Source organism: Hemitrygon akajei, chromosome 2 (genome assembly GCF_048418815.1).
Source record: "Hemitrygon akajei chromosome 2, sHemAka1.3, whole genome shotgun sequence".
NCBI classification, from domain to species: domain Eukaryota; kingdom Metazoa; phylum Chordata; class Chondrichthyes; order Myliobatiformes; family Dasyatidae; genus Hemitrygon; species Hemitrygon akajei.
In genome coordinates this window covers 204541623-204565818 of record NC_133125.1, presented here as the reverse complement: position 1 = coordinate 204565818, position 24196 = coordinate 204541623, and the positions used below count along the sequence as shown (strand labels likewise).

Genomic DNA, 24196 nt, shown 5'->3' with positions numbered 1-24196 from the left:
AAAGGAGACTGAGGGCTGACATTATTGTGAATGATGAAATCCTGCAGGACAGTGATGAGGTCGATGGTCACAGTCTTTCCCCAGGGGAGGGGAGTCTAAACTAGAGGATACAGATTTAAACTCAGACGGTAAAGATTAGCAGGGGACCTGATGGGCAAATTTTCCACACAGACGGTGGTTGGTGTATTGGAGGGGTCGTGACTGTCACCTGCCGATTACCTGGTCGAAAGACACACCACTTGCCAATCAAAGTTTGACCCCTCCTCGTCCAACAATGCACACCTGGCCATTGGCTCCTTTAATTAGCCCTGTACTTGGCCTCGGGCAATTAGCCTTTGTAATCAGCTTAACTCGACTGGCACCGAGCCATTGGCTTCCCTGTGAACTACCTGGGCTGGACTCACCAGTCCTGCTGCACTATAAAGGAAGCCACGTGTGCTTGAGCCGCTGTCATTTTTGCTGTCTCCGAGGGACCACCCAGCTGTCGGTGAGTTGTGCATTGAACAGGGTTGGAGTGTGAGTATTGTCCCTGAGCAGAAGAGCCGTGCCTGCACAAGTCAAGGGGGACGGATATCGTATTGAGTGAGTGTGAGTGTGAGTGTGTGTGTGTGTGTGTGAGTGATTTTCCCATGTTCGTTATTAATTGTCTGCTTGCCGATCCAACTCCCGATGAAGGGTTTCGGCCCAAAATGTTGGCTACTCTTTTCTCACGGATGCTGCCTGACCTGCTGAGTTCTTCCAGCGTTGTGTACGTACTGTATATTGTGTGTGTGTGTGTGTGTGTGTACTTTCCTGTAGCCATTTTCCCACATTTGCCTTCTGTAAGTAAAATCCTTTACTACCAAGGCTGCGTGTCCAGAGTCCTTGTCTGTGATACCTATCGAGTCTGTTTCCTCACTCACAACAGTCGGTAAATGGAATGAGCTGCCAGAGGAAATGGTAGACGCTGATAGAACTGAAACATTTTAAGACATTTAGACAAGTTCTTGATTGAAAACGTTTAGAGGAATGCTGGCCAAGTGCTGTCAAATGGGACGTGCTGAGGAAGCCACCTTGGTTGTCAGGGACATGTTACGTCGAAGGGCCGGTGTGTGTGCTGTCACCTCCATTAGTCTCATTAGGAAGAGTGGGACCTCACATCAGAGCAGGGCTGTACAGGGGGGAAGTCAGGAAGTTTTCCTGCATCCGTGTTTGAGTAATCCCAGTGTATCCAACACCTCACAATCTTCTGCTGCATCAAGATCCCACATTTCAGTGTCAAAGAGATTTGCCTGACAATTTAAATAATCAATATTTAATCACCTTTCCACCCTCCTGCTTTACATCTCTATTTATTCCCCAGACCCTTCTACCCTCCCTCTGGTCAGTCTGTACACTGCTCTGAAGAACATCAGAAACAGAAGCAAGGAGGCCATTCAGCCCCTCACACCTGCTTTCCCATTAGACATGATCAATACCACTTCCCTGTGCTCATGCTGTTTCTACTGATTCACTTTGTATCCAAAACTCTCTCCACGTCTCTCAACATAGTTAATGTGTAAGTGTGCAGAGCCCTGTTAGATTGTGAGCTGTGTAAATACATTTATTCACCTCTGAATGGTCGTCCCCTCCCTGTGCCTCCTCCTCCTGACACCGCCGTTACCAGAAACATCATCCCTGCATCTACCTGGGGAGCCTAGAGCAAGTCTCAGACTCTCTCTCTGTCTCCGTCATGCACAAATACACACAGGGGCTTCACCATTTACATTTCTCTATTGTGTCAATGACCAACACTTCATTCTTCAATCTTTTTGTTGATTTTCAGTAAAAATATACAAAGCAGAGGAGAAGTTTAGCAAACAGGTAATGTAAAAGACATATAAACAGCAATAAAGTATATATTGTCAAAATCAAATAGGTATAATATTGCACTGTTATATATACAGTATAATCAAAAAACCACAAACCCTCTTCACAAATCGTTAAAAAAAACTGGAAAATGTTATTTATATAAAGGAAAAAGCCCACTAAACAAAATTGAAATTTAAAAAAAATAAAAGAAAGATTGGGCAGTCCATTTGAGGATAAATGTTGAAGAAAAAAGAAAGAAAAAATATCCTTCCAGTCACCTCCGAACCTTCATGGATAAGGATTTTCCCCAAAGAGAATAAAGAAAAATAAATAAAAAATAAAGTAAATCACATGAAAATATCGAATAAACGGTCGCCAGACTTGCACAAAATTAGAAGATGTGTCGAACATCCGGCTTCTAATTTTCTCCAAGCTAAAACATGACATAATGGAGGAGAGCCAATAGAAAACAGTAGGCAGGTTAGATTCTTCCCAGTATAACAAGATAGCTCTCCTGGCCAGTAAAGTTGAAAAGGCTGTCACATGTTGAGCGGAAGCAGATACTCTACCTACTTCCTCTGGAATAATCCCAAAGATTGCCGTAAGTGAATTGGGTTGAACATCCACATCTATAACTTTAGATAGTTTTCCAGACACATCCCTCCAAAAACTATTTAAGCTTACACAGGACCAAAACTTGTGAGTTAGAGTAGCCACCTCTACGTTACATCTGTCACAAATAGGGCTTATATTAGGAAATATATGCGCCAATTTATCTTTAGACATGTGGGCCCTGTGTACTATTTAAAACTGAATTAAGGAATGACGTTCACAGATAGATGAATTATTAACTAGATAATAAATTTTACTCCATTGATCACCTGAAAGAGAATGTTGAAGTTCTACTTCCCAGATGCATTGAACCTGATCATTAGGCGACATGCGAGCATTCATTAACTGTTTATAAATAATAGCTATTAATCGTTTTTGAAATGGTTTAAGCTGAAAAGTAGCATAAGCCAAATTTGAAGAATAGGCCAAGGGATAATTCGGTAAAAAATCACGTAAAAAATTCCTAACCTGTAAGTATCTAAAAAAAATGTGTGTTTGAGATATCATATTTATCCATTAACTGCGAAAAAGACATTCAACAATCCTGTAAGAACAAATCTAAAAAAGTTTTTATTCCCTTAGTTTTCCATATTAAAAAAGCCTTATCCAGAGTTGATGGTTTAAAAAAAATTAGAATAAATATTACTAGAGAGTAAAAAAATTATTTAATTCAGAAAATCTACGAAACTGAAACCAGATTTTTGAAGTATGTTTAATGATAGGATTGAGAGCTTGTCTACCTATTCTGGAGAACGAAAAAGGAAGGGGAGCTCCTAATAAAGAAGTTAAAGAAAACCCCGTTACCGAATTTTCCTCCAAATGTAACCATGGAGGGCGATCCTGGTTATTTATATCATAAATCCAAAAAGTAATATAATGAATATTGATTGCCCAATAATAAAATAAAATAAAATAATTATTCATATTGCATTAATTTGACCCTTCAATGACATTGACATAGGCGACCATTTAGAAAGCGCTTGTTGAGTATATTCAATTAGAAGGGAGAAATTATATTTATATAGGTCCTTAAAATTTTTAATAATTTTGATACTGCGGTAAGTTTAATGGTTTTTAGCAATATTAAAAGGTATTTGATCATAATAATCAGAATAATTATTAATAGGAAATAATTCACTATTATGTAATAGTAAATTCCGTAAATATAGATAGCATTAAAGGAATAGATTTCATAGGGTTTGAAATGTAATCTAATAAATCATCCGCGTATAACGAAACCTTATGTAATTTATCCCCTCTCTTAATACCCTGCACAGAATTAGAATCCCTAAGAGCGATAGCAAGTGGTTCTAAAACCAAATTAAATAATAAAGGACTGAGAGGACAACCCTGACGGGTTCCTCTATATAATCTAAAATAAGAAGACTTTTGATTATTAGTTGTAACCGCAGCCACCGGGGTATGGTAAATCAATTTAGTCCAGGAAATAAATCCCGGGCCAAAATTAAACCTCTTCAAAACCTGAAATAAATAAGGCAACTCCACCCTATCAAAGGCTTTCTCTGCATCCAGAGATGCAATACATTCAGATTCTTTGATTTTCCTTAATTTTATTAATAAGCACTGACCAACACAGTCTGCCCGAGGATTCTGCTGGGATCAGCCTGCATGTGTTGCCACACTTCCGGCTCCAAAATATCGTGTCCCCGTCTCTCTAACCTTCACCATACCTCTCCGGGTAGCTCCAACCTGATTTCTCTAATGGTCCACTCCCCTCTCCTATCACATTCCTCCTCCTTTATCCCCCTTCCGGAGGAAATTACACTGCACTCCCATTTTTTCTTCAATCAGATGCTGGAAGAACTAAAACAAAACAGAAATTACTTGAAACCCACAACAGAGCAGGCAGTGTTTGAATCAATTCCGGGAGAGGTCACCGACGTGGAACGTGAAACCTGTTCCTCTCTCCACAGATCCTGACCAACCTGCCGTGTTTTTCCAGCATTTCCTGGTTATATACTGGGTCCGTTTTGGATGCTGTTGAGGGGGGTGACCCTGACAGAGGATGACTACAGTGATCGGGTCTCTGGCACTGAGCCTGGTTCTGTGGTGCGGAAGGGAGAGAAGAAGATGAGGAATGCAGTAGTCAGAGGGGATTCCATAGTGAGGGGAACAGACAGGAGGTTCTGTCAGCCTGATAGAGATACCTGCATGGTGTGTTGCCTCCCAGGTGCCAGGGTACGGGATGTCTCGGATCGGGTGCAGAGTATTCTGAAGGGGGAGGGTGACCAGCCAGAAGTCTTGGTACACGTTCGTACCAATGACACTGGTAGAAAAAGGGAGGAGGCCCTGAAGAGAGAATTCAGGGAGTTGGATCGGGAGCTGAAAAGCAGGACCTCTGGGGTAGTAATCTCAGGATTGCTGCCTGTGACAAGTGGTAACGAGCACAAGAATAGCACGAACAGGCATATTAATGTGTGGCTGAGAGACTGGTGTAGCGGGCAGGGTTTCCGGTTCCTGGATCACTGGGGGAGGAACGACCTGTACAAGAAGGACGGGCTACACCTGAAAATCCTGTCTGACTAACCCACTGCAAATTGTTGAGGAAATTACAATCAGGGTAGGCAAAGGAGATGGAGCATCTGTGGTGTACATGAGGCTGCTTAGCAAGAAAAGAGCCCATGGAATTACAGTGAAGTTACTAGCATGGGTGGAGCATTGGCTGGTTGGCAGAAAACAGTGGGGATAAAGGGATCCTACTCTGTCTGCCTGCTGCTTACCAGTGGAGTTCCACAGGGGTCGATGTTGGGATCAATGCTTTTTACGATGTATGTCAATGATCTGGACTATGGGATTAATGGATTTTTGGCTAAATTTGCCGATGATACAAAGATAGGTGGTGGAGGGGGCAGTGTTGAGGAAACAGAGCCTGCAGAGAGACTTAGATAGTTTAGGGGAATGGGCAAAGATGTGGCAAATTAAATATAATGTTGTTAAGTGTATGGTCATGGACTTTGATGGAAAAAATAAATGGGCAGACAATTATTTAGATGTGGAGAGAATTCAAAATGCAGAGATGCAAAGGGACTTGGGGGTCCTTGTGCAAGATTAACCTCCAGATTGAGTCCGTGGTGAAGAAGGCAAATGCAATGTTGACATTCGTTTCTAGAGGTGTAGAATACAATAACAGGGATGCGATGTTGAGGGTCTATCAGGCACTTGTAAGACCACACTTAGAGTATTGTGTGCAGTTTTGGGCTCCTTTTTATTTTAGAAATAGAAATAAATTTATTTTGAAAGTTATTTATTTATTTAATGAATAAAATTTAATTATTTATTTTCGAAAATATATACTGACATTGGAGAGGGTTTACAGAATATTCACGAAAATTATTCCAGGAATGAAAGGGTTACCATATGAGGAACATCTAGAAGCTCTTGGGCTGTATTCCCTAGAGTTCAGGAGAATGGGGGGCGGGGGGGACCTCATAGAAACATTCCAAGTGTTAAAAGGCCTGAACAGATTAGATATGGCAAAGTTATTTCCCATGGTAGGGGATTCTAGGACAAGAGGGTATGACTTCAGGATTGAAGAACTTCCTTTTAGAACTGAGATGCGGAGAATTTACTTCAATCAGATGGTGGTAAATCTGTGGAATTTGTTGCCACGAGCGGCCATGGAGGGCCAAGTTATTAGGTGCTTTTAAAGCAGAGAGAGATAGGTTCTTGATTAGCCAGGGCATCAAAGGGTATAGGGAGAAGGCAGGGGATGGGGATGTCTGGAAGAATCAGATCAGCCCATGATTGAATGGCAGAGCAGAATAGATGGGCCGAATGGCCTACTTCTGCTTCTATATCTTATGGTCTTAAACTGAATATCTGATTCAATGTGGAGATCCCGGCTCCATTTGTCTCATAAATTAGAGGAACGGCTCCTCATGTTCCACCAGGGTGGCCGGCAACCTGACATCGATTTCTCAAACTTCTGGTAGTCGCTCCCTCTCTGTCACTTTTCCTGTTTAATCGTCTCTCTCCTCCTGATCCACCAGCCCCATCACCCTATCTCTTCCCCCTTCTACCCTAACCTCTCTCTCTCTGCCCATCACCCACACACTCCTCCCCAACCTCTCCATCTGCCCATCACCCACACACTCCTCCCCATCCTCTCCATCTGCCCATCACCCATACACTCCTCCCCACCCTCTCCATCACCCACACACTCATCCTCACCCTCTCCATCTGCCCATCACCCACACACTCCTTCCCACCCTGTCCATCTGCCCATCACCCACACACTCCTCACCACTCTCTCCATCTGCCCATCACCCACACACACCTCCCCACCCTCTCCATCACCCACACACTCATCCGCACCCTCTCCATCTGCCCATCACCCACACACTCCTCCCGACCCTCTCCATCTGTCCATCACCCACACACTCCTCCCCACCCTCTCCATCTGCACCATCACCCACACACTCCTCCCCACTTCCCTGCCATATTACCTGCCTCGAGAATTCGCCAGCGTTATTGCGGTGATTGTGTATGTCCCGCCGCGTGCCGACGCAACGGTAGCGTGTGATGTCATCAGCTCCGCCGTTGCTAGGCTTCAGACACAACACCCTGAGGCACTGGTGATAATTACAGGGGACTTCAACCATGTGACTTTGGACAAGACACTACCTGCTTTCTCCCAGTACGTGGATTGTTACACCAGGGGTAACAGGACTATTGACCTGCTGTATGCAAATGTACAGGATGCATATAGTGCATCCCCGCTGCCTGCACTGGGGAAAGCTGATCACAACCTGGTTTTGTTACAGCCCAGATATAAATCAATTGTGATGAGGCATCCCACTACCACACGCTCTTTTAGAAAGTGGACTCCTGAAGCTGAACAGGCCCTGAGAGATTGCTTCGGTACTACTAACTGGGATGTACTGCAAGGGGGGCTCTGTGGGGGCGTTGAGGAGGTCACTGAATGCACAACGGACTATATTAACTTTTGTGTGGATGCCGTTGTTCCTGTTAGAACTGTTCGCTGCTATCCCAATTATAAGCCCTGGATCACTAGTCACATCAAAGGCCTCCTAAACCAGAAGAAGAGAGCCTTTAAAGATGGTGATCGGTTGGAGCTTAAAAGAGTTCAGAAGGAACTCAGAGTACAGATAAGGGGGGCAAAGGAGCAGTATAGGAGAAAGTTAGAACAAAAGCTGCAGGAAAAAAGCATGAAGCAGGTGTGGGATGGGATGAAGATCATCACCGGATGCGGTGCAAAGCGGGGGGCAAACATAAGTGGAGATGTGGAGAAAGCGAACCAGCTGAACAACTTCTTCAATAGGTTCGACAGCACAATCTCACCCTCACTGCAGAACTCCACACCAGGCTTACTTCCCTCACAGGAAAATATCCACTCACAGGAGACCTGGCCCACGCCCAGGTTTACGGCTGCACAGGTGGAAGGTCAACTGAGGAAGATCTGTACCAGCAAGGCGGCTGGACCGGATGGAGTTTCCCCACGATTACTGAGGGCCTGTGCAACTGAACTGGGAGAACCACTACAGCGCATCTTCAACATGAGTCTAGATCAGAGAAGAGTACCCAGACAGTGGAAAACATCTTGTATTGTCCCAGTACCGAAGAAACCACAACCAAAGGAGTTGAATGACTTCAGACCTGTTGCCTTGACGTCGCACGTGATGAAGACCATGGAGCGGCTGATAATACAGAATCTGAGGCCACAAACCAGGCACGCCCGGGATCCGCTTCAGTTTGCGTATAAGGAGAAGGTGGGAGTGGAGGATGCTATCACGTATTTGCTGCACAAATCACTCTCTCACCTAGATGGGGTCAGTTGTGCTGTGAGGATTACATTCCTTGATTTCTCTAGTGCCTTTAACACCATCCAGCCCAAGATCTTAAAGCACAAACTAACGGAGATGGGAGTAGACTCTCACATGGTGGATTGGATAGTGGACTACTTGACAGATAGACCTCAGTATGTGCGGTTGGGAGACTGTAGGTCTGACACAGTGGTCAGCAGCACAGGAGCGCCACAGGGAACCGTACTCTCTCCGGTCCTGTTCACCCTATACACATCTGACTTCCAATATAACTCGGAGTCCTGCCATGTGCAGAAGTTCGCTGATGACACGGCCATAGTGGGGTGTGTCAGGAATGGACAGGAGGAGGAGTATAGGAAACTGATACAGGACTTTGTGATATGGTGCAACTCAAACTACCTGCGTCTCAATGTCACCAAGACCAAGGAGATGGTGGTGGACTTTAGGAGATCTAGGCCTCATATGGAGCCAGTGATCATTAATGGAGAATGTGTGGAGCAGGTTAAGACCTACAAGTATCTGGGAGTACAGTTGGACGAGAAGCTAGACTGGACTGCCAACACAGATGCCTTGTGCAGGAAGGCACAGAGTCGACTGTACTTCCTTAGAAGGTTGGCGTCATTCAATGTCTGCAGTGAGATGCTGATGATGTTCTATAGGTCAGTTGTTGAGAGCGCCCTCTTCTTTGTGGTGGCGTGTTGGGGAGGAAGCATTAAGAAGGACGCCTCACGTCTTAATAAGCTGATAAGGAAGGCGGGCTCTGTCGTGGGCAAAGTACTGGAGAGTTTAACATCAGTAGCTGAGCGAAGGGCGCTGAGTAGGCTACGGTCAATTATGGAAAACCCTGAACATCCTCTACATAGCACCATCCAGAGACAGAGAAGCAGTTTCAGCGACAGGTTACTGTCGATGCAATGCTCCTCAGACAGGATGAAGAGGTCAATACTCCCCAATGCCATTAGGCTTTACAATTCAACTGCCAGGACTTAAGAACTTTTTTTTAAAGCTATTATTAATGCTTTTTGAGTTAGTGATTTAGATGCATATCATATTATTACTGAGTTAAGTATTGTATGTAATGAGTTTTTGCTACAACAAGTGTATGGGACATTGGAAAAAATGTTGAATTTCCCCATGGGGATGAATAAAGTATCTATCTATCTATCTATCTATCTATTCCGGGCTCCACTTTCCCTTTCTGTCAGATTCCAAAATCTTCAGCCCTTTGTCACTGACGCCGCTCACCTCCCAGTTTCTGACTCATTTCCACCCTCCACCCCTCCCTCATCTACCTGGATCCACCCATCACCTGCCAGCTCTGTCTCCATCCCTCTCTCCACCATTCTGCACAGATCATCTTCACTCTGACTTTCAGTCCAGATGAAGGACCTTGAGTCAAATCGTCAACTGTCCATTTCCCTCCATAGATTTTATCTGACACGCTTTTTTAATTATTTTTTTAAATTTATTTTTATTTTTATTTTTTTAAAAATTTATTTTTATTTATTTTTTTATTATTATTTTTATTATTTTTTATTATTATCTGGGAGTCTCTGGTGCTTTGTGTGTTATCACCACTACATGTCCCGTGTTACCAAGATTCACCCTGACCTCCCTCTCCCAGTCAGCACCACCACCACTTGCCCCAGTTACCCTGTCAGTCCCGGTGGACTTTAGCACCCGGGGGAGCCGGGGAGCTCAGGACCCGCCGCCCGCGGCTGCTGCTGAATCCGCAGTGTTTCTGTTCCGTTGACGGATGCGGTGAACGAGTTAAAATTAATGGATCGATAATTCTCACATTGTCTTTATTTCATTCTCCGCACATTTATATTTACACTGACTTACTCCTGACGCCGGTCCCGGACCCGACCCGTTTACAGTCCCGGAGCGGAACCGGAGCAGATTCTCAGCCACTCGTTTTCATATCCAGTCCAGAAGAAAGGATAAAGTTTCTCCGTGAATTTATTCCCACTGAAGGTGAGGAGATGGGACTTGGTCTCCGCGTTGTAAAATGAAACTGTCCCGGACTCGTAACTGAGATAAACTCCCACCCTCCCAGGGATGGGACCGGCAAGGAGACGGGACACAGGGGAGTTGAGAACTTTCATCTCGTCATTAAACCGCCCGATGATCCAGAATCTGGTCTCCGGACTCGGTCTGACCCCTCCCTTCCTCTTCACAGACTCTGCGGCGACTCCCAGACACCAGTTCCGATTCCCCGTCACCTCCACCTCCCAGTAATGTCTCCCCGATGTGAATCCCTCCGATCCCAGCACACAAGCCCGGTCTGTGAACCTCTTCCCGGTGTCAGGGAGATCCCTTCGGGTCCCGGTCCGTCTCACACTCTTCCGATTCTCAGACACCTCGAGCTCCGGATGCGCCGTTTCCACATCCAGGGTGACAGAGACTGGGGGGAGAAGCAGAGAATTAGAGAGTCCCCGGGGATCGGGGGGAGACTCGGGCAGCGCGGCCTCGGGACCCGGGGGAGACTCGGGCAGCGCGGCCCCCGGGACTGGGGGAGACTCGGGCAGCGCGGCCCCAGGACCGGGGGGGAGAGGCCGTTGGGCCGCAGGCACATTTGGGTTGCCGACAGGACCCTTTCCCAGGGTTTTTCCCAAACGCAGCTGATGGACAACCGGCATCTTCCCGAGGTTTTTCCTCAACATGGAGAGCGGATTTTCCTCGATCAACAAACACAAAACCCTGGAGGATCTCAGAGGGTCAAGCAACATGTGTTAAGGGAGATGTACAGTCGATGTGTCAAGCCAAGACCTTACCTCACGAACGGAAAGAAAGACGGGAGATAGCAGTGGAAACGGGTATGAGGAAGGGGCGGAGCAACAACTGGATCCAGATGAGGATGGGGTGAGTAAACACTGGAGGCATTTAAAGAGGAGGTAGGGCAGAATTCATTCGTGCCGACCAACTCGTTTTAATGAACGAGTTCCATTTGCCTGTTTTGTCCATTATTCCTTTAACCCTTTCCCACCCACGTACCTGTCCAGATGTCTTTGTACAAAAATCACTGTAACTGTATCCATCTCTACAGTTTCCTTTGGCAGCCTCCTGAGCTCCAGGAGAAACTCCCAGAATATTCAGCCTCTCCTTATAACCCAAACCCTCCAGTCCCAGTAACATCCTTGTCAATCTGCTTTATACCCTCTCAGTTTTATGACATTCTTCCTGTAGAAAGGTCACCAGCACTGGACAGAGTGATCCAAATCATAAAGACAAGAAAATCTGCAGATGCTGGAAATCCAAAGCAACACACACAAAACCTTGGCCCAAATCATCAACTGTTTATTCATATCCAGAGCTGCTGCCTGACCTGCTGAGTTCCTCCAGCAGTTTGTGTGTGTTACTCTGCTCCAAATGTGGCCTTCCCAATGTCTTGTACACTCATAACGTGACGTCCCAGCTCCTGTACTCAGTGTTCTGACTGATGAAGGTAATCACCTCCTGGTCTCTCTGTTCCACAACACTCTCCAGGGCCCCCGATTGATGTGTAAATCCTGTCCTGGTTTGCCTTCCAAAATGCAACACCCTCATCTCTCTGAATTAAAATCAATTTCCATCCAATGGCCCAGAGACCCAATTAATCAAGATCTCGTTGTAATCTTGGATAAACCATGAGCAAGAGGATTATGTATTGGATAACACAACACTGTTGCACCTTAGGGCAATCCAGAGTTCAGAGTTTAATTCCGACACCATCTGTAAGGAGTTTGTACTTTCTCCCCGGGACCTCGTGCATTTCCTCCGGGTGCTCCGGATTCATCCCTCAGATTGGGGAGGAGTGGACAGCGAGGAAGACCATCATTGCTTGCATTTGGATCTGGAGCAGCTGGGAAAATGGGCTGAAAAGTGTCAGCTGGAATTTAATGCAGACAAGTGTGAGCTGTTGCTCTTCGGTAGGACCCCAGTGTCGGTCTTTCACAGTGAATGGTCGGGCACTGAGGACTCTGTTCCACAGCAGATCTGGGAACACAGGTCCAGAATACACCGAAAGTGGTGTTACAGGTAGATAGGGTCATTAAAAAAGCTTTTCTTTGGCCTTCATAAATCAAAGAATTGAGTACAGGAGATGGATGTTATGTTGAAGTTGTATGAGATGTTGGTGAGGCCTAATTTTGAATATTGTGTGCAGGTTCGGTCAATGACCTACAGGAAAGATGTAAACAAGTTTGAAAGAGTACAGAGAAAATTTCCAGGGATGTTGCTGGGACTGGAGGACCTGAGTCATAAGGAAAGATTGAATAGTTTAGGACTTTATTCCTGTAACATAAAGACTGAGGGGAGATTTGATAGAGGTATACAAAATTATGAGGGGTATAGATAAGGTAAAGGCAAACAGGCTTTTTCCATGGAGGTTGGGTGGGATTACAACCAGAGGTCATGGGTTAAAGGTGAAAGATGAAAAGTTTAAGGGGAAGATGAGGGGAAACTGCTTCATTCAGAGGGTTGTGAGAGTGTGGAACGAGCTGTCAGTGCAAGTGGTACAAGCAAGCTCGATTTCAACATTTAAGAGAAGTTTGAACGGTACATGGATGGTCGGAGTTGGAGGACGATGGTCCCAGTGCAGGTCGATGGGAGCAGGTAGTTTAAATGCTTCAGTATAGACCAGGTGGGCTGAATGGCCTGTGCTGTTAGTTTCTATCACTCAGTGACGTTCGTACAAAGACATAACGGTTTGTAGGTTAAATGGTCATTGTACATTGTCCCGTGATTAGGTTGGTTTTAAATAGTTGGGGTGCTGGGTGGAGCGGGTCGTTGGTCTGGGATGGCCTGTTTCACACTGTCTCTAAATAAATAAATAACCTCTTCACTGTCCATGAAACCACCAGTTTTAGATTCCTTCACAAACCTACTAAACACGTCACCTACATTCTCTCCAAATCATTCATATGAATGATGAAAAACAGTGGACCCAGCACCGATCCCTGCAGAACAACCACTGGTCACAGGACTCCACCCAGACAAATCTGTATCCTATTCCAGATCGTACTGTATCCCATGTGATCTAACTCTCTGCTACCTTGTCAAATCCCTCGCTAAACTCCATGGAGACGATATCTTCTGCACTTTCATCAGCTGTAATTTATTTATTGAGATACAGCACGGAATAGGCCCTTCCGGCGCTTTGACCCCCACCACCCAGAAACCCCTCATTTAATCCGAGCCTGACCATGGGACAAGTTACAATGACCCCCACCACCCAGCAACCCGATTTAATCCGAGCCTGACCATGGGACAAGTTACAATGACCCCCACCACCCAGCAGCCCCTCATTTAATCCGAGCCTGACCATGGGACAAGTTACAATGAACCCCACCACCCAGCAACCCCTGATTTAATCCGAGCCTGACCATGGGACAAGACACAATGACCCCCACCACCCAGCAGCCCCTCATTTAATCCGAGCCTGACCATGGGACAAGTTACAATGAACCCCACCACCCAGCAACCCCTGATTTAATCCAAGCCTGACCATGGGACAAGTTACAATGACCCCCACCACCCAGCATCCCGATTTAATCCGAGCCTGACCATGGGACAAGTTACAATGACCCCCACCACCCAGCAATCCCTGATTTAATCCCAGCCTGACCATGGGACAAGTTACAATGACCCCCACCACCCAGCATCCACTGATTTAATCCGAGCCTGACCATGGGACAAGTTACAATGGCCCCCACCACCCAGCATCCCAAGATTTAATCCGAGCCTGACCATGGGACAAGTTACAATGACCCCCACCACCCAGCAACCCGATTTAATCCGAGCCTGACCATGGGACAAGTTACAATGACCCCCACCACCCAGAAACCCCTGATTTAATCCGAGCCTGACCATGGGACAAGTTACAATGACCCCCACCACCCAGCAACCCCTGATTTAATCCGAGCCTGACCATGGGACAAGTTACAATGACCCCCACCACCCAGAAACCCGATTTAATCCGAGCCTGACCATGGGACAAGTTACAATGACCCCCACCACCCAGAAACCCCTGATTTAATCCCAGCCTGACCATGGGACAAGTTACAATGACCCCCACCACCCAGAAACCCCTGATTTAATCCGAGCCTGACCATGGGACAAGTTACAATGACCCCCACCACCCAGAAACCCCTGATTTAATCCGAGCCTGACCATGGGACAAGTTACAATGACCCCCACCACCCAGAAACCCCTGATTTAATCCGAGCCTGACCATGGGACAAGTTACAATGACCCCCACCACCCAGCAACCCCTGATCTAATCCGAGCCTGACCATGGGACAAGTTACAATGACCCCCACCACCCAGCAACCCCTGATTTAATCCGAGCCTGACCATGGGACAAGTTACAATGACCCCCACCACCCAGCAACCCCTGATTTAATCTGAGCCTGACCATGGGACAAGTTACAATGACCAATTAACCTGCCTGCCGGTACGGGTTTGGACTGTGAAACTGGAGAACCCAGAGGAAATCCACACGGTCACGGGGAGAATGTACAAACTCCTCACAGGCAGTGATGGGACATGAACCCGGGTCACTGGTACTGTAAACCGTTGTGCTAACCACTATGCTACCGTACCATCCATGCAGAAAACCAAGCTGGGTCTCCCTGATTAGTCCTCGCCTTTCCAAATGAATGTAGATCCTGTCTCTCAGAATCCCCTCCATTAATGAACCCTCCACTGACGTTAGGCTCACCGGTCTGTACTTCCCAGGCTTTTCCCTACAGTCAATCTTCAACAAATGTTAAAGATTAGTCTTGCTCCGGTCTTCTGGCCCCTCACCCGTAGCAATCGATGACACACATATCTCCAAACGGGCCTCACAATCTCTTCCTGAGCTTCTCACAATGTCCTGGGATACACTTGATCAGGACCTGGGGATTTATCGACCTTTCTGCATTTTAGGACCTGCAGCACATTTGCTTCTGTAATGTGGTAGAAAATGAGGTCAATCATCTTCTGTAACACGGGGGAATTGAGGGCCCTGTGGAACTGACACAGGAGTTGAGGCCTGGGACTGAGAAATGATGACAGGGAGGTTTAGAAGGATACGGACCAAATGCAGGTAAATGGACTGGGAGGTGATCTGACAGAAATATATAAGGTTATGAGGGATGTAGATTGAGCAGAGGAGAAGGGGAGTGACGAGACAGGAGTCTGAAGTGACTATGGACTGTAGATTGGTGAAAGATGGCAGGCAGCTTGTTCCAGGTAGTGGAAGGGTGGGGAGTGTGGACTGTGGAGTTGGGAGACACTGGGAAGTGAATGACAGGTGGAGATCAATACAGTGAAAGTTTTGATCACTAGTCGGAGCGGGGTTGCGGGGATAGTTGGGAGATGGGAAAGTGGGAGACAGCTGTGGGAGGATGAAAAACAGGTGCACAAAGACCAACCTGTGCTGGAATCTTATCAGTAAAGGAGGTTCCACTCAATCCGCCCAAAGGGGAACTTCCCAGTGGCCAAACATTTTAATTCCCATTCCAAAATGTCGGTCCATGGCTGCCTCTTGCGCCAAGATGAGGCCATCCTCAGGATGGAGGAGAACACCTTGTATTCTGCCTGGGTAGCCTCTGACCTGATGGCATGAATATTGATTTCTTCTTCAGGTAAAATTTTTCTCATCCCCTCCCCTCTTCTTCTATTCCCCACTCTGGCCTTTAACCTCTTCTCACCTCCCTATCACTACTCCCTGGGTCCCCTCCTCCTTCCCTTTCTCTTATGGTCCACTCTCCTCTCCGATCAGATTCCTTCCTCTCCAGCCCTTTAGCTTTCCCACCCCACTGGCTTCACCTGTCACCTTCTCGCTAGCCTCTCTCCCCTCTCCCCACCTTTTTATTCTGGCATCTCCCCCCCACTTCAATTTTAATCCTGAAGAAGGGTCACAGCCCAAAACATCAACTGTTTATTCATTCCAATAGATACTGTCTGACCTGCTGAGTTCCTCCAGCATTTTGTGTGTGTTAATTTGGATTTCCAGCATCTGCAGACTTTTTCCTGTTTATGACAATGGGAACCATTAGGGGAGAGATGAATGGCAGATGGAACCAGGACCAGATGGGGGAGGGGTGGAAAGCCTGTGGTGAACTGTGTGTGTAGATGGAAACAGAAGGTGAAGGGGGATGAATATGGGTGATAAGGGTTCCTTTGTCCCCTTTCCCACAAGCCCTCTCCGCACAGCCCCTCATTAGGACAGAGGATGAATTTGCAGAGACTCTGGCAGATATATTTGCTTCACATTTCCCCACAGGTGAGCTGCTGGAAGACGGGAGGGTGGCTCAGGTGCTGCCGTAAGAAGGGCTGGAAGGTCACACCAGGGAACTCCAGGGGAGTCCAGAACTAGAGGGCAGAGACTGAAGGTGAGAGTGGAAAGTTTTTCTAGGGATCTGCAGGGCAACTTTCTCACTGTGAGGGAAGTGGGTACGTGTGGAATTTGCTGCCAAAGGAAGCTGTAGAAAGAGGTAAAATTAAAATATTATAAAATCAATTTAGACAGGTACAACAATAGGCATTGGTTAGAAGGATATGGGACAAACAGAGGGAAATGTGTCTGTGCCTCTGACAATGTGTCCCACTCTGATGGTGCATTTGCATATTATCAATATATCAATGTATCATTGTGTGCGTGTGTGTTGGTTGTGGTAAATATCAGTGAGTGTGTTTACACAATGAAAGTGAGTGTGCACATTGAACTATTTGGATGTTACAGTGTGTCTTCACATGCCCAGTGTGTGTTGACAATGTGTGACACGTGTGTGAATTGTTCAAATAGAAACCATTCACTGTGTCTGAAGAGAATAGTTTCCAGGTTACTGACGGGACTAACAATGCTGAGGCTCTGACTACAATCTGCTGTGTCCACCAATGTTAATGCTGGTTGGTGTGTCCGGGTTCAGTCTCAATGTGGGGGTTTGATAACAACAGTGAGACTGGCGAGTCCAGCAGGGGGCAGAGCTGAGTCAATCAGACTGCGGTCACGGACAGGTCGGACAGGGTGAGAGGCTCGAAGGACTGGTGTATTTTTCTGACAATCCCAGTCACCACAGTGATACCAGATTTTATCCTCTTTAATGTCATTAATGGAATATTAATTCCAGAGCTACCATGTCAGGATTGAAACCCGTGCATTGGCGTGTTTGTCCAGTGCAAATGGGATCAGGATGCAGTGATTTGACCAGTGAGTTGTTGGTATATTTGCCCCTGGTTCGGTGTGTTTAAGGGTCTGACATCTCCAGCTGACCATGTGGCAGTGATGCCTCCTGGCAGGTGGGGTTGGTGCCGGAATGAATCTGTATGTTTTACCTCGCTTAATGCCGTCAAACGCTTCTCCCAATGCTGTGTCGAACAAATAGGGGTGATAGAACTTTTCAACCAGCAGGGCACTGTCTGTCACTGACAATGTCTTGTCTTCATCACTAATCCTGTAAATATTATACATCTAGTTATAAACTGAACATCAGTGATATTTGAACTATTTTACAAATCCACACAGAGTTTCGGTCAAGACCACGTCCTACCTCTTCTTCCGGCGAGCTTCCTCCTGAAATAAATCAAACACAGATCTCAATTGACTGAGACTGACTGTCGGCATCTGAACAGCAGGAATCTGAGACAAGTTATTACAAGCTGCTGAAAATTCCCACTTAACTCACTCCCACTGACACACATGGAGAAAGAGGGACAGCGAACCACAGAGGAATGTTTACGAAATTTATACCATAACTGAGAGGATGGAACTTACAGGACAGACTAGACATCGTGTGTATTTTTATCTGGATACGATGTCAGGGAGGATCAGATGGAGGAATTTTACATTCCAAATGGATTTGATGGGGTGGGAGTGGAGAAAATATTTCTCCTTGTGTGAGACCAAAAGTCAAAGATAAAACATCAGTTGGTTGTTAATAAATCCCACAAGAAACGTGGTGAAGACAATTTCAGAAACACACTCACAGCCTGTGACTGTACCTGGGTGTTACTCTGAGTATCGGGGATATTATACATGGGAATCACAGAAACAATCACCAGCTCAGTGCTCTGATCAGAGTAACTCATTCCCGAGAAGGTTGCAGACTGTCCTGAGATGTACAGATGTTGTGGGAGGCCGGTTTGGGACAATGACAATTCTGAACAGTCAGAATGTCCTGACTGGTGGAAATCAGTTTCCAACTACAGTATTTGAGATAAAATGCATCATTTTGTGTCTGGGCACTTTTACAGAACCAAACTGAAATCGCTCACCATGAGGAATGTGATATTTTCTTGTTGATCGATCTGTTCCTGTAACTTTGAGATTTCCTCCTGGATAGAATTTAAATTCTCTTGAATCTCTCGAAGATTTTTTTCCATTGGATTCAGAATCCTCTCCTCTTCTTCCCTGAGATCTCGGAGTGCACGCTGCTCTTTCTCAGTGAGAACCCGGCGCATTTCAGCAAAATGGGATGTGATGTGGGACTGAAGACTGTGTGACTGTTCCTGTCAATGAAAGGAGAGGCTAGTTTACTATTTGATGCTATTTTTTGTATTTCCTTCTGACATTGAAGGTAACCATTCAGCCCATTAAAGTCTCAGAACAATCCCCTCCATCACATTCCCCTACGTCTCCCTGAAACATATACTCCGTCTCTGACCCACTAACCCCGACCGGATTCACAGACCACCCAACGTCACAAGGTTAATTACAGTCGCCAATTTACCGTTCAACCATGCAATGTCGGCTAAAGGAAGGTACTGGTTACGGAGAGAACATGCAAACTCCACGCAGACAGCTCCAGGGCTTAGGATCGATTCAAGTTACTGGAGCTGCGATATTCTGCTATTCTGCATTAAATTGGAACAAAACTACACAGCGAATTTGTAAGTTCTGCTCAGGAGCCTCACCCGAACTCCAGAAATCTTCTCTTTCTGTTGTTGCTCCATTTCCTCGAAGTTTGATTTCTTTTTAGTGAGAGAGTCTAAGGAAGATTTAACCCGACCCTGGGATACAGAGAGTGAAGATATTAGACCAAAATATGCAACTAAGTAAACAGCTGATCAAAACCTGGTTAGTTTTACCTTGTAGATTTCAACGGCTTCGTTAACCGGCATGAAGTTGTGAGACTTGTGTTCCTGCGCATCTCTACAGATCAGGCAAATCAGAGTCTTGTCCGTCTCACAAAACAGCTTCAGGTCTTCCCCATGTTTCTCGCAGTGAAGTTTACTTTCCTTCCCTTTCGGATTCAGGTTTAGTTTTCGAGCTTTCTCAGACAGATTTGCTAAGGCCCGATTGACCCTGAGGGTGCGGTCCGCAAACTCCTCTCTACATTCCGGGCAGGAGTTTCTCTCCTCCCTTTCCCAACACCGTATGATGCAGTAGCGGCAGAAGTTGTGTCCACACTCCAGTATAACCGGATCGGTGAAGAAATCCAGGCAGATGGGACAAATTACCTCCTCGGTTAAACTCTCGACCTGTCCTTTCGAAGCCATGTTAACTCCCGGTACTTCCCGGTTCAGGGTCCATTCACTTTCGGGGAGCTGCTGAATGCCTGCAGTACCACGGCGGTCCACCAGGGGGCGCTGCAGTCTCGGGAATGAATGTTCCTTTTCAGTGAAGCAGGAATCGTGTTCATTTCCACAGCAGCGATCAGAAACACATTAAACGAGTCTAACATAGATAAAGCCGGAGAGAAGAGCTTGGTTCAGTCTACAGCAGAACTGAAAGGGCAAGGCCTGAAAAGAGAGACACAAGGGACTGTAAATGCAAGAGTCTGGAAGGAACTCAGCGAGTCAGACAGTATTTGTGGAGAAAAATAGACAGAAGATATTCCGGGTTGAGACAGTCCAGGTGAAGGATCTCAAACTGAATTGTCGATTGTCCATTTCTCTGCACAGAAGCTGCCTGACCCTCGGTGTTCCTCAATTGGCTCGTTTTGTTTAGCTCGAGGACTGAAGATAGTAAGACTGAGGTGTACCGACGGTGATTAATGTAAATTTATAGCAACTGTTAAATCAGTTAATGGTATGGGACACGGGATGTGGAGGGAATCTGCTGTGAGGAGACTGATGCTGTGGCGATGACAAAGATGTGTCTGCAGGACTGGACATTGTACGTCACAGTGTGGAAAACATTCAATTCCTGATTACCATTTCCCTTCTTGACTTCACCACATACGGCCCGGCTCCAAAGGTCTGGTCTCACTTGTTCTGAGCAGGGTCCACGTGTGGAAATGATTCTCCCCCTGCCTGTCTTCTAAACCCCGTCAGCCCCAGAGAGCAGGGGCACTGGGCTGGAACCTCCACTCACAAACACAAGAGAACATAGAATACAGAATTGTACAGCACATTACAGGCCCTTTGGCCCACAATGTTGTGCCGACTCTCAAATCCTGCCTCCCATATAACGCCCCACCTTAAATTCCTCCATATACCTGTCTAGTAGTCTGTTAAACTTCACTAGTGTATCTGCCTCCACCACTGACTCAGGCAGTGTATTCCATGCACCAACCACTCTCTGAGTGAAAAACCTTTCTCTAATATCCCCCCTGAATTTCCCTTCCCTTACCTTAAAGCCATGTCCTCTTGTACTTAGCAGTGATGCCCTGGGGAAGAGGTGCTGGCTGTTCACTCTGTCTATTCCTCTTTAATATCTTGTACACCTCTATCATGTCTCCTCTCATCCTCCTTCTCTCCAAAGAGTAAAACCCTAGCTCCCTTAATCTCTGATCATAATCCATACTCTCTAAACCAGGCAGCATCCTGGTAAATCTCCTCTGTACCTTTTCCAATGCTTCCACATCCTTCCTATACTGAGCCGACTAGAACTGGACACAGTACTCCAAGTGTGGCCTAAATAGAGTTTTATAGAGCTGCATCATTACATCGCGACTCTTAAACTCTATTCCTCGATTTATGAAAGCTAACATCCCATAAGCTTTCTTAACTACCCTATCCTATCCTATCTACCCTATCTACCTGTGAGGCAACTTTCAGGGATCTGTGGACATGTACTCCCAGATCCCTCTGCTCCTCCACACTGCCAAGTATCCTGCCATTTACTTTGTACTCTAAGAGATTCATCAGATGCTGGTATTCCAGAGCAACACACACAATATCCTGGAGGAACTCAGCTGGTCAGGCAGCATATGGAGAGGAATAAACAGCACTCAAGGGTCTCGGTCTGAAACGAGGACTGTTATCCTCTCCACAGCTGCTGCCTGACCCCCTGAGTTCCTCCAGTATTTTGAGTGTGTTGCTCTGCAATCTCCACGTCGCTGAGTCTGACAGTCTTCATCAGGCAGCGTCCACAACAGCAGCTCGAGGGACAGAGGGACTATTTCCCTGTAATATTTGACCTTTGATTATTTCTATGTGGTCTCTCTCGATCTGACTGACAACCATTTCCCAATGCTCTCTGTAATTCATTGTTTTCATTTCTGACCCTGTTTTCCTGCCGTGACTCTCCTTATCTGATGATAAACTCTCCTGCCGTGGTCTGCAATCCAACCTCCACCTGTTTACCTTTGATCCAGTGAGCTTCACCTTGCTGACTGAACACGTCCACAGTCTAATCACTGACCTGACTGTCATATCGTCACCTCTCAGTCACCTTCTCCCTTGGTCTAACTACTACAATTTCCCAAACGGTAAAGCAGCTAGTTTGAATATTTATCAGCTTTCCCAATTCTCATGATTCCCAGAGATTCCTTCCTCAGACATCACTGCCTGACACTGTGTGGTGTGATTGTCACTTGCCACCTATCAGCCCAGGCCTGGATATTGTCCAGATCTTGCTGCATTTGTGTTGTGGGCTGCTTCATTACCTGAGGGGTGGCAGATGGTGCTGAACATTGTGTCGTCATCAGTGACCATCCCGACCTCTGACCTTACGATGGACAGAAGGTCGTTGATGAAGCAGCTGAGGGTGTTTGGGCCGAGGACTCTGTCCTGAGGAGTTCCTGCAGAGATGTCCTGTGGCTGAGATGATCGGCTCCAAACACCACAACCATCGTCTTTGTGCCGGGATGACACAAAGATTCCCACTGATTCCCCCATTATTCCTTCACTTGCACTATTTATTTTATAATTCATAGTGATGTTATGTCTCTGCACTGCACTGCTGCTCAAAGCAACACATTTCACATCATATATAACAGAGATAATTAACCCGATTCTGATTCTGTTTCCGCAGATCTGCAGTTTTTGTACCAGGTTGCTCTTTCAGTCCATGCAGTGATCTTATGCTCCGTTGGATCAGTTTGTCTTCATAAACAATCGTAGTAGTGCGTTTCTGTAAACACTCTGACAGTAAACCAAGTTCATGCAAGGTGTCATACATTAGAGCTCAGTCTGATAGAAACTGTTCTGAAGAGAGTCTGTTGAACAGACCTTCACAGTGTTTTCTGTCACTCCCAGATCTTGATTCATCCTTCATTGCTTTTTCAAAATAAAAACACAGTGCTTCATCATTTTGCCACACTGCTGAAACAGTTCGAAACGAGCAAGCTATCTACCTGGTGCCCAGAACACAGACTATTTTGTAAATGTGTTGTTCTACTTGAGAGACACATTCAGACAGTTCCTTTTGATTTGGAGGTGATCTACTGTAAACAGAGTACAATTTGTCCTTTAAATGATTGGAAATGATTTATTCCATGAACTTCTCTCTCTGAATCGCCTACTGCAAGTTCTAATCTGTGATTAAGACAGGGCCAAATTATCACATCAGGGTAATGTTCCTTGAGAATTGTAGCAACACTAGATTTGACACCAAGCATTACACTCACCCCATCACTAGCAAATGCTACAAGGTTCTGTTTCAAGTAAGAGTCATCAAACCCATGGTTATTGAGACAGTTCAATAGTTTAAGCTTTCTGATCAGGCAGTTCAATGAGATCTAAAAACAGAAAATGGGGATCACCTTCCTTACCACTTTCACATTTCAGATAAACTATTAGGACAGTCTCAATGCTCAGGCTTCTTGATTCATTAATGTGAACAGAAAATTTGTCATTTATCTGCTTGATATGCTGGCAAATTTGCTTTATCATATTAATGGCTCTGCGATTAATTATCTCTGTAGCACCAATGTGGGAATGCAGTCCCATTCCAATGTCAATGCCACTTTTTACTGAAGCTCCAATAAGCCAAAGTGATCAGAGTATGGTCTGTCATTCTGAGCTAAATAATATGCAGGATGAAAGATTTCAGCTTCTTTCCGCTTTATTGTGCGAATGCTCGATTTGTTCTGACCGACCTTACGGCCCACTTCGGCAAGCGACATGTCAATTTAAAAAGATATCAGAGCCTGGACTGACACCAACTTACTGCCCTCTACTGTGCCTATTGTCTTGTTTATTATTTATTGTAATGCCTGCACTGTCTTGTGCACTTTACGCAGTCCTGGGTAGGTCTGTAGTCTAGTGTAGTTTTTGTATTGTTTCATGTAGCACCATGGTCCTGAAAACGTTGTCTCGTCTTTACTGTGTACTGTACCAGCAATTATGGTCGAAATGACAATAAAAAGTGACTTGACTTGACTTGACTTGAAGCAGAAAATAGCAGAAAATAACACAATGGATCTTAAATATCATTTTCTTTATACCCTGTGTGACCAGCAGGTGGCGGAATTGCTCCAGTTATTCGCTCTCACTCTCTGCTTTCACCCAGTCGGGACGGAGTGTGTCAACAGATGCCAAGTGCACACTCGCCGCTCCCCACTGTCCAGCAGGGGTTGTGGGGAATCACTCTGGTACACCTTCACCCCCCCCCCCATTCTTACCAGGGAGGAAGCATCACAGACTGAGGGGATCACAAGCGAAACCCTCTGGTTTCCTTGGCTGTGTAAGTCTCGGGAAGATAATGTCTGGTCTCGTCAAACTAGTGAGATCGAGACAGTTCTCCCACCCAAACCCCGGTTTGTGTGGATGCTGTGTAATTTGCTGCCCTGTTAGATATTAGTTAGATATCC

General features: G+C 45.9%; 1 protein-coding gene across 1 annotated transcript; it reads right to left on the bottom strand.

Annotated features, from left to right (window-relative positions):
* Positions 1-10049: 10049 nt before the first annotated feature.
* LOC140720178 (zinc-binding protein A33-like) lies at positions 10050-19715 on the bottom strand. The gene is made up of 6 exons (XM_073035062.1): positions 19305-19715; positions 19131-19226; positions 18492-18725; positions 17768-17790; positions 17553-17671; positions 10050-10653 (listed from the first exon to the last, which is right to left on the bottom strand). The coding sequence occupies exons 1-6, from the start codon at positions 19713-19715 to the stop codon at positions 10121-10123; spliced, it is 1416 nt and encodes a 471-aa protein (XP_072891163.1). The 3' UTR covers positions 10050-10120.
* Between the last annotated feature and the right edge of the window lie 4481 nt (positions 19716-24196).

What these genes read in the sequence shown, in the direction of transcription:
- LOC140720178 (XM_073035062.1), bottom strand. Translation starts at nt 19,715, where the DNA reads ATGGCTTCGAAAGGACAGGTCGAGAGTTTAACCGAGGAGGTAATTTGT. An exon ending in AGAAGATTTCTGGAGTTCGG is followed by an intron (nt 18,726 to 19,130) that starts GTGAGGCTCCTG and finishes TTTCATTGACAG; the next exon opens with GAACAGTCACACAGTCTTCA. An exon ending in AAAATATCACATTCCTCATG is followed by an intron (nt 17,791 to 18,491) that starts GTGAGCGATTTC and finishes GATTTATTTCAG; the next exon opens with GAGGAAGCTCGCCGGAAGAA.